The sequence below is a fragment of the Sardina pilchardus genome, chromosome 2 (genome assembly GCF_963854185.1).
Source record: "Sardina pilchardus chromosome 2, fSarPil1.1, whole genome shotgun sequence".
NCBI lineage: Eukaryota > Metazoa > Chordata > Actinopteri > Clupeiformes > Clupeidae > Sardina > Sardina pilchardus.
This window is the reverse complement of record NC_084995.1, coordinates 33,615,735-33,626,754: the sequence shown is the minus strand read 5'-3', so window position 1 is coordinate 33,626,754 and position 11,020 is coordinate 33,615,735. Positions and strand designations below refer to the sequence as shown.

At 41.1% G+C, this 11,020-nt stretch overlaps 1 protein-coding gene across 1 annotated transcript; it reads left to right on the top strand.

Moving 5' to 3' along the window:
• The first annotated feature begins 1,812 nt into the window (after positions 1–1,812).
• nmnat2 (nicotinamide nucleotide adenylyltransferase 2) lies at positions 1,813–10,854 on the top strand. The gene is made up of 11 exons (XM_062527815.1): positions 1,813–1,990; positions 4,173–4,261; positions 5,005–5,072; positions 5,218–5,296; positions 6,385–6,508; positions 7,708–7,788; positions 8,094–8,138; positions 8,658–8,734; positions 9,027–9,128; positions 9,347–9,414; positions 10,046–10,854. Exons 1-11 carry the CDS (start codon positions 1,906–1,908, stop codon positions 10,146–10,148), a joined length of 921 nt encoding a protein of 306 aa, XP_062383799.1. The 5' UTR covers positions 1,813–1,905; the 3' UTR covers positions 10,149–10,854.
• The last annotated feature ends 166 nt before the right edge of the window (positions 10,855–11,020 follow it).

Sequence of the window (11,020 nt, the reverse complement as noted above, 5' to 3'; positions counted from 1 at the left end):
TCTCCAGCATATTGGGAGCCAGTGTAGTGATGCTAGAACGGGAGTCATGTGTTCATACCGTTTAGTTTTATATAGGAGCCTGGCAACAGAGTTTTGGAGTTGAAGCCTGTGTAAGGACTTTTGAGTGAGGCACATACAGTAATTTCCCGCATAAAAGCCGCATTGTATAAGCCGCAGGACAGTGTTTTGTGCAAGTTAAAAGAAACAAAACCATATCAACACCATATTAACTGCCCCCCTGTATCCTCATAGCTGAAGAAATGTTGCAAAATCAATGTATAAGCCGCGGCTATAATAGTCGGGAAATTATGGTATATAATAACAATAATAATAATAAGCATATAGCCGGAAACGACAACTATCGGGGTCCAATACCGACCATGAAGCCTTGATAGCCTACAGTGTACTCTGTTATGGCTAATATGTGATTTACAGTATGACTAACCCACTGTGCCAGCTGCAGGTCCCCCGCACACGTTGGGTTTAATATTGTGGCCAGTGGTGGCACCAGAGATTTTCTGGTGTTATGGGGGGAGCTTGGCTTTTCATGGCATGACGGTGATGCGTGAGCATCTCAAGTAGCATAATGTTCATTCATTGAGTGTTCTTCAAAATATGGTTTGACATTTTTTTGGACAATTATTTGTCAGCTGTCTGCCTAAGTAGAACCACATGAAGTAGTCAGTAAAGAGTAGACAACTTTATTTCACTGAAACTTACTGTAAGGGCCCATCGGCCTGGACCTGGTACGCTGTGCAGTAATCAACCTGGACATCTCATTTGACTGGGATTTGTTCCTTGCCATTGCAAGGGCACTTTGTGACTCAGTGCTATCTGACAGGACACTTCATGCTTTTTTATTCTTCCATCAAAAAGGCACCTACATCAGAGTTATCCCATTGTAAAGGCACATATTTATTGCATAGGCTATTTTCCACTGCAGGGACATCCATTAAACTTCCCTAAATCAACACAATTAGGTGCACCCATTAATTCACTGCATCATTTTATCCACGAGGAGCACCTACGTTGGCACTTCTTTATGTTTTCTCACATGCAGTAATATAAATGACTGCATTCCACTGCTTTCTGTACTGGAAATGACACCCTTTGGAACACTCCATAATGGCACCCTTTTCCAATGGAGTGGCACACAAAGGGAACGGCGTTAGAAGGGCACTATTATAGACATGTTCTTCAAACATATTGTTTGAATTGGCACTATAGAGGGAACTGAAACATTTGTCTCATGTTAAGATCCCTCTGTAGGGCACTTACAGGCCTATTATTATTATTATTATTATTATTATTACAGATGCAGTTTAATTTAGACTAGGTTCTATGCTTTTTGGCAGTGAATGTGATAGCCTCCAAAAGTTGTTACATAGGCCTATTTGGTATACCATCATGCCAGTGTCCTTTTATTTATTATCTGAATTCTGAAATATTCTGGTGAATAAAGAATAAACATTGATGCATTTCCAAATTATTTCAGAGGAAAAACTAATATGCCAATTGGAAGGTTACCAATAAATGTGGCCCCCAAATAAAGACGAAGAACACTTAAAGAGCTTGAGATTAACCACCCGAAAATGCTGTAAATCCATGAAGACATGCAGTGAAAATCCTGGCCTATAATATAGCCTATCAATATAGCCTATAGATCTACAGTATGTAGGCTAAGCAGTGGAATAATCATTGCACTCTAGTTTCTCCTTACAGCGGATCGGCGCCTTTAAAAATTGGACAGTTGAGAAATACACTGTGACGCCCTGCATCTTGTCGAAGAGACGGGGATATAGCCTACTGCCGCATCCGAATGAACCTCGCCTATCGCTGCGGTCGGGAAGGAACAAAGACAAAACATCGGCCACTTAACTAATAGTGGCTTTAAATACTCGGATAATGACAGAGTCTACTAAAACGCACGTTATTCTGCTGTCATGCGGAAGTTTTAACCCCATCACTAAAGGACATATTCATATGTTTGGTAAGCTTGTGGGTCTGTTTTTTAATCGGTAGCCTAGTTTATTGCGCACCACCTTTGTGAGTGTCTACAGTCTACAACAATCGTAGCCTATACGTAGATTAATTTGGGCTTAAGTTAATTTTTGGTATTGCGCAATTTTTGTTGTTGGCGTTTGTAGCCTAAATCGCTGTCCTAAGTGTGGTGCTGAAATGGGCGACGGGCCGTATATGTCACCGTTAACTGGCTACGTGTAAGGAATAATATTGTGCTTTGTGTGTCGTTGACATGCTTTAACGTTAACCAAAATGGCCTTTTACGTGTTGTTTCTAAACATTGTCTTACAGACCAGAGCCATCTCTTTAAATCCTACCGTTTCACATGGCGTTTATTGTAGCTTAAGTGCGGCATGGCCTGTTAGTTACCAAAACGCCCGTGGAAAGGGGGCGAGGAGTAGGCTATGGGCTAGTGCAAAGCCATCGATATCGATGGCTTTGGGCTAGTGTTGCCAACTGTTTGCTTAAAAAGCATATAGGCCTATCTATATTTAGCCTATACGCTGATCACAAAAGCAACATCGAAGATTATTTCTGATGTCGGTATTAAGCATCTAATTTACTGCGTCAATGAGGAAATGATAACTTAGGCTACTGTAAAGTGCCTCAATAGGCGTGGACCAACGTTGAAGATGCAACCATTCCAACCGCAAAACATCCGTTAAATACCTTTTTGTCCTTTTTGGGTTTTGGTTAGGCTATCTAACAAATAGGCCTAACATTTTGTAAGGGTGGCCTGTTTGGAAAACGAGTGGGCTTGAATAGGCAGTCTACTTTTGAGAAGATCTTGCCTCAGGTGCTCTGAACCCAGAAATGTATGTTTTTAGTATTCATTTTAAAACAAACAAAACATCCTGAATACTTAATGGAATTAGTTCATATGTCGTCGATAATTACATTATGTAGGCCTATGTCAGGTTGTCAGGCGTCCAGAAACCAGTCATGTTAGTCTTCTGAAATGACACTGGAAGGATGCCACTGGCTTATTATATGCTGTTAGAAAAGGATTGATTGGATTGATTATTCCGTTTGCTAAAGAAAACTGTTAGGGGCAGGGTTGCTGCGAAAATTATGTATATCATGCCTATAAATGCAGCTGGATCTGGAGTTTCCCCAAGCGGGGGAGGGAGGGAGGGGGGGGGGGGTTTCATATTTTCTGTGACCTATTTTTCAAATCCTCCTCTTTCTCTGTCTACCTCAAAGCAGAGTGGGAAAAGACAGGTTTCATAGTAGCCTAGGCCTATCCAGCTTTTACAAGGTAGTTGAGATCAGTTCTCTGAATTGACTTGTAGGCCAGATTATGGGAACACAAAGTATATTTCACTAATTAATTGAACAATGAATTTTTATCTGTTTATTCAAGATTCACATGCAACAAATGTCATTGTACATACACATACAACAATGTCTCAACATGTGTTGCAAGCTATGCCAATGTGTTAATTTCCAGTTACAAGAAATACATTATTTATCACTTGTGGACTGTTCATCTGACCTGAAAAACATTTTTGCTCTGGACTTCATGTAGCAAGAGATATGCATCTCAGGCAGTCTGGATACTTGGCCTGTCATCAGAGTTTCAACGAGTGTTGCTAAATGTCAGGCATGTCACATGTGATGCACTAGCCTTAGTCAGTGGGAGCAATGCAGGCAGTCTCAGAGGGAGTTGGCATAGATGTGTGCAACCATTTTCAAATAAGAAACCATGAGTCAACTTTGGAGAACCCTATGGCTTTCAGAACTGAATTTCTTTCTGTTAAGCCTATAAAACAAACACATAGCTGAAAACATATAGATCAAGTTGGCTGTACAAGTTGCAAACCCCACTTATGTTTCAACTGGCCATTTTCTTTTTGTGCATCTGTGATAGTGTCCTCTTGAATGCCTCTATATTTTAAGCCTTGAGCTTATGTGTCCAACTGCTAGCAATATTCAAAGAGTTTCTTCAAGCACGTCTAAGTAATAAACATTTGTTAACATTAGAGTAACATATTGCAGTGACTGAAATAAACAAGTTGACACTTCAATAAATAAGATTTTTTGTTATTAACTATTCACACTTCTGGTTGTTATCATATGGCACAAGTCTAAACATAATAGACCTGTATAAACAGGATAAACATGATGATTACTCTGTCTCCAAATTGCAGAGAAAGCCAGAGAGCATCTTCACAAGACTGGGCGCTTTATAGTGATTGGTGGAATTATTTCTCCAGTTCATGACTCCTATGGAAAACCGGTAAGATAACTTTTTTTCTTGCCAGTGTTGCCTCAGCCATGCCCCTTAAGGTGCTCAGGACTGACTTTGCCTGAACAAATCACCACATGTGAATGTAGTGATTATACATTTGAAATAAATGGGCTTGCAGGAATTATTGATGCGCTTTTGATTATGATGTGCAAGAGGGATACCAGCCTACATTTGGATAAAATATGTTACATTAATATATTTAGATGTACTGTAAATATAAAATGGTGGTACGTATATTCATTATAATGCACTTCCCTCTAATTAGATGCTATCTATCAGATGCACTTGTGAGCCTTTTTTTCTGGAATTAATGAAAAGCTTGTCCTAGTTTTCCTATCTAAGGCTAACAAAAACATGAATAATACATGTACATAAAGTGCTGTTTCTTGTGTATTTCATGGTGGTGCTTCTTTTATTATTACACTGGTGTTTGCTTCATGTATGGGTTGTTAAAATGCCTTGACAGAAAAGTATCTACAGTTGTATTTAACACATTTTCAAGACTATACAACACAGGTTGTAACATCTCTTTTCAGTTTCAGTGCTATTTCATTACATTAATGATATTTGAAATATGATGTGCAATTCATGGTCAACATTTTATCAACATTTTGCATTTGACTGTCAGATTTTGATGACTTTGAAAAGAGTTGTGAATCACAGTAGTATATTACTGTATATTCGTTTACTTTGCATAGCACCTGAATTGCTAAGTGCCTGTGCTTTTGCAGGGTCTGGTCCCGAGCAGACATCGTCTCACCATGTGTCAGCTGGCAGTCCAGTCTTCTGATTGGATCAGGTAAATGTTCTTCTTCTTCCTTTGAAGTGAGAGGCAGTAGCACCATGGTTACCAGCAGTGAAGTAGATCACCAGCCATCTTTCAAGTTCATGAATAGTTTCAGTGATGTTGATGATTTGCTGATGCCATGTTGGCATGTGCGCAGGGTGGACCCTTGGGAGTGTTACCAGGACAAATGGCAAACTACCTGCAGTGTGCTGGAGCACCACCGAGACCTCATGAAGGTAACACAACATCAAACAACGTCTGAGTGCAGACACCACAGATCAAACACATAGATCAAAGAAATGTTTCGCAGCGTAAATATTTGAAACAATTTTGCATATTAGGTAGGTTTCAGAATTCCTCATATATTTGGTGATTAGTACCAGTGCAAGTGTTTTTTTGTGTGTTGTTGTTGCTGATATATTTTTGATGTAATAACATCAAGCAGTTATGACTACAACTGATCATATTCCCCTGTTAATCCTTTTCATATTCTAATGAGTAATATCAATTAGGCTACTCTTTAACCATTATGCGTTACAGCAGCACTCAGTGTTTTTTTAGTAGTACAGTAGCCTAGATTTAGGTTTTCCATAGTTTTATGTTTTCAAGGACTCATTTTAGCTTTCTTCAGTAGGCCTATGTACATTTTATGTTCTGTAGGCTATTTAAGCAGTGCCATCATTCAGCGTATGTTTCCATGGAAACAGAGAGATTCCGTCCAAGCAGTAATGTTGCATAAATCTGGTGGCAGATCCAACTGTGCCATTCATCGCTGGGAAGTCCTTATGAATGAATCCTCAGCTGTGATAGCCAGAGTCTGCACCAGACAGAACAACTGTTTGACCAGATGCTGATGAAAATTATACTGATTATGTAGCCTAGACCAGTTTATTTGTGTGTGTGAAAGCAAGGTGCTTGAAATAGCTTGTTTTAGATATATTTGCCTTTTGGGATTAGTATTGTATCAGAGATGTGTGTGTGGGGGGATGACCTTTAGTGGTGGTAGCTAACTGTAATCTAGGTAGTATACATACATCTTGCTAATGTAGGACCAGCTTCTTTCTATGGAAATTAGGTTTACTTTGTGTATTAGCCTAAAGACAACACTCAACATCAATTAAGCAACTCTAAACTGTCACTGGGAGCTATAGTTGATCTGTCACTTTGCACCAGCCATGCATCACACCTATGTAACACTGGCATCTAGACATTCATGTAGAACTGTGTAATTTTGTAAAATTTTGTATTTTTTCCAGGATGTGATCTGACAACAATGAATTTGGAAATTTGTTAAGATTTCAAACCCTATGTATTTTCTCAACAGAGAGTGACCGGGTGTATTCTCTCCAATGTGAACACACCCTCTACAACTCCCGTGATTGGCCAGCCACAGAATGAGACCTCAACCATCTACCAGAATCGAAACACAGCTAACAAACCCACAGTTGGTAAGGCACTTCTCCAATTGGCCAGGGTTTCTACACTGTGCTGTGTTTGGACTAACTTGCTTGTGTGTCTTTTAAAACACCAATTGCATTTTGTGTCTGAGTTGGTAGGACAAGTGCTTGAACTGTAGGTTTTCACAGAGAAACACAGGAAATTAATTTGCAGAATTGTCATTGTTGTCACTTTTGTTAGATTTGACAAATATGACTTCAGAGGTAGTTACGATGTTAGCTCCCTGACAACAACAATGCCCCTGTAGGCCTAAGTGACGCCTCCGTCAGCATTTTAGGTGCTTTGGATGCATCAGCAGTCTACACCACACTCAGCCAGATGTACTAACACAGCGCTAACAGCGAGTTTTTGTAAACGCATCATCCCCGCCCGTTCCCGCCCCCACAACGCTAGTTGCATGTGCAGAGCTGCTGAACCACAAGCGCAGTTGAATATTGCAATATTAAAAAGAATCCAAGTTTAGCGATCATACATGATACAAAGAGATGTCAATGAGCAGCGACAGACAGAGTAGGCCTAGACGTTCTACTAATCCACTTAAAAAAAAATACTTGTCCACTATTTACTGCAGGTAGACTATACGGATATGACTTACAGTAATGCCTGTCTAACAGATTGGGAAGTGTAGGCTATGTCGTGAAGGAGAAAATACGATTTTAGAGAGGCAAACAAAAGTTAAGGTTGCTTTTGACATAGTATAATGAAGAAAACTGATGCACTGAATATTGATTCAGCTGACTCTAAACGTTTTTCTAATAGACGCATTTAACCGCAATTGGGATTACACCTGCTTTCAGAAGGCGGAAGTTTTTCAACGCAAAGTAGACGTGCGCTGTTTTCATACATAAGGCGGAATACTTAATCAATCGCTATTAGCACCTCTCCTCCCCTGTACTTGCGCGTTACACCCATTTTCAGCTGATCCGCCCAGGAATTAATATGCATGACACGGAAAAGCGCAAATAGCCATTCTCAGCTCCCACGGCAGGCAGTCTGCGCGTTTCTCTCATTGCGGCGTGTTTGTACATACCATCAACATGTTTATACGCGCACGTTACGCCTGAAATGGGCGCAAAACGTTAGTACATCTGGCCCTCAGTCCAGGGCTTTGCACTTAGCTTTTATGTGCATGGTGTTGTGGTAACACTCTTCTCTGGCACTAGTTTGACCTGACTTCTCTTATTTCCAGTTAAACTGTGGGGAAAGATGAGTGAAAGCTTTGGCAAAATCTGTTGTGTTCGCCCAAACATGGACCGCTTCACCTTTGTGGGCAAGTATATGGTTTCACCATTAAAGCCACATATTATTAATATTCCCTTACATTCTCATACATATGTTAAACATGAAGCAATTCCTGTTCAATGTGGATGAATACTAAGGATGTTATCAGTATGATCTTGATATGGGGTGGAATATGAATACTGTTCTTCTCATACAGTGTCTGAAAATCTAGCTCATAATTGCTGTGCATTATTCATGGCCACGTCGAACAGGAAAAGCATGCATTTAACATGAGCAGTCTTCTCTACTAAACCACAGTCATCTCTGAAACTTGGCCTCCCTTTGTTCAAACAGATGAGAATGCCAACCTGGGGACTGCCATGAGATATGAGGAAATTGGTGAGTTTGTGTTTTTTATGCTTCAAATTCAAGGAAAACAATTTACAGTCACTCGTTCCTAGTCATTCCAAGCACAAACTCCCCGCTGGGATCATTCAATTGTCAGCATTGTATTTTGAAGGGATTTTTCAACTCATGTAATCACTGTTTACTGTTATTTGTGCGTTAATCTTCATGAGATGAACTAAGCAGATTTTTTTCAGTCGTTGATCTACATGCCCTGACAGACTTTAGAATTGATGGAAATATTGACGTGACCCCTGCTGCTCAGTCCTGCTCATTAAATCAAGTGATTCTTGCCGTCTCGGAAATTTGACATCTGGCTTTTTATGTGGCTTCAAATAGGGATGTTTCAGAGTGCCTTTGTGCTGGTTTAAATCAATCAATTACTGCTTGTTACTCTCTGTTGATACTGTGCGTGCCCCTTTTGCAATGTTTTGATGTTCTAGTGTTGCAGGGTTTTTTGGTTTGACCTGCCTGTTGTGTAATCTTGCGGTTGATCACTGTTCCTGTTTTCAGAGCTGCGCATCCTTCTGCTGTGTGGAAGTGATTTGCTGGAGTCCTTCTGCATCCCGGGCCTGTGGAAAGAGAGTGATGTAAGCTGAGGAGACCTTGTCCTTCTCTTCTTTATCGGACAGAACGGTTACACAATTGGATTATTTAAAACATTTTTTCATGGGGGGGGGGGGGGGGGGGGGGGGGGGTTCCTTTTTCCATCAAAAACCAGAACAATGAGACAGAAAGCCCAGAAACTGGGTAGAACAGTTGACTGTGTCAACAACAGAGCCCTTTTGTTCTTTAGCTTCAGTGGTAGTGTGAATCAGCAGCACATCAGATACAATTGATCATTCACACACTGTACTGAATTGAGCTGCCTTTGTTTTACAGATGGAGGTGATTGTGGGAGACTTTGGGATAGTGGTGGTGCCTCGGGATGGAACCGACACAGAGAGGATAATGAATCATTCGTCTGTCCTGCGCAAGCACAAGGTAAACACCGAACCTACTGTATATTAAGTAGGAACATCTACAAGTGCATTGAGGTGCCTTGCAGACTGTTACTGTTACTGTATCAGAGGTGAATTAGTATGTAAGGGAAAGGGAAATATTATTTTAAGCTCAAATGTCATTCATATAATATTTTTTTGTTATTCTGGTGTTACGTTATTTACTTATGAATCTTATTTATTCTGTTTTCACTTTTACAGGAGAACATACTTGTGGTAAAAGATGACATCAACCACCCGATGTCTATTGTCAGTTCGACCAAAAGCAGGTTGGTATAGTGATTGCCACAGATTTTTAAGTGCTCCATTGCATCCTGGCTCCCAGAGTCCTCTTCATTTTTTACCTTGTGATGTTCATCATGAATCTATCATAGGGCTCTAATTTGAAATGGCAGGGCACACCACTAACTTGCCTTGGTGTTGTGGCAGGCATGCAGTGTGTACACGTGGTGATAGTTGCACATCTTGAGACAGTCGAGCAGAAACAGGTTGAGTAAGTAGTGATAGTAGTAATATTATTGCATATAATGCAGAGTCTAGGGTCTATTTTACACTTTGACGCCAAGCTCAAGTGGAACATGACAAAGGTTGATTTTAAATGTGATTTCTGATTTAGGATTTTTCACGGAAATATCCTAAATCATTCATTTACAGAGCACTTCCTTCTTTTTACATTCACACTCTTTGTTACCCTGACCCACCCATGTTTGATTTTAAGGTCATGTGCACGGTGTCATGATAGCGAAAGGATTTTGCCCAATAATGAAATGAGCTTTCCATGCAAAGACAGCCTGACCGCATTGCGGCCTGTGTGTCGAGTCATACAGATTAGAGTCTGACTTATTGTCCACTACAATGTCCTGCAGTGCCCATGTCAATGTGCTGTCTTCCTCTCGGCAGACTGGCCCTCCAGCATGGTGACGGCCACGTGGTGGACTACCTCTCCCAGCCCGTCATCGACTACATCCTGCAGAGTCAGCTCTACATCAACGCCTCAGGATAGGAGGGGTGCAGCAGCGTCCTTTCCAGCCGTAGTTCTCGTCTGTCTCTGTGTGTCGGTCTTACAGTATACTCCTCCTGCGCCGTCGCTTTTCCATATAGAGGAGCATTAAGTATCCATGTGCTTTTCTTACTGTCTCATCGTGACTCACTGGGCCTGAGAGTGTACAGTATTGTGCCTGAGAGAGCTCTGTCTCTACGGACTTCCTCCACCAACGGGATTCTTTGGACTGTGGTTGGGGAAGGGGCCAATGGGTGAGACAGAGAGAGAGAGAAAGAGAGAGAGAGAAAGGGGATGGGGACAGAAAGTGATCGGTCTTGTGGCAAGAAAGTGAGAAGGAGTAATGAAGCATTACCTGCTGTAATGTTGGGCTCTGCCGTTTTAATTTCATATTGATACTTTCCTCAAGTGCATGCATGGATTTTTTTTCATTTTATTTTGCGCATGAGATCTTACCTTGCTTATGTAGACTGTAGTCTGTTGTGGCAGTGTGTGCTGAGGAGCTCTGTGCGTAGACGCATTCCATCTCTGTCCCCATTTTCTATTATCTACCGTCATTGTATATAGGAAAACTGGATTGCTGTGGTGTTGCTGTCGCACACTTACGACTGCAGTGCTCTGTCTGCAGTGTGCCGTCATGCATACATGTACATTGTTTTGCCCACCTCTGTACACGTCTTTCTCTTTATGAAAATATCATTTCACACAACGCTGTTGTTTGCTTGCTTAAATGCTACCACAAATCCTCAGATAATGTCTCCGATGCTTAGTAAAGAGATGAACATGTCACTTGTGGCATTCCTCGGCTGTGCGTACTAGAGGAGTACAAAGCGACTGGACGAGAAGTCCAGGCTGGCGTATGCCGGTCGGAATCG

Excerpts from the sequence above, each read along its gene's own strand:
- nmnat2 (XM_062527815.1), top strand. The coding sequence starts at position 1,906 with ATGACAGAGTCTACTAAAACGCACGTTATTCTGCTGTCATGCGGAAGT. Across the intron at positions 1,991-4,172 it reads AGGACATATTCATATGTTTG|AGAAAGCCAGAGAGCATCTT; the intron begins GTAAGCTTGTGG and ends TCCAAATTGCAG. Across the intron at positions 4,262-5,004 it reads ATGACTCCTATGGAAAACCG|GGTCTGGTCCCGAGCAGACA; the intron begins GTAAGATAACTT and ends GTGCTTTTGCAG.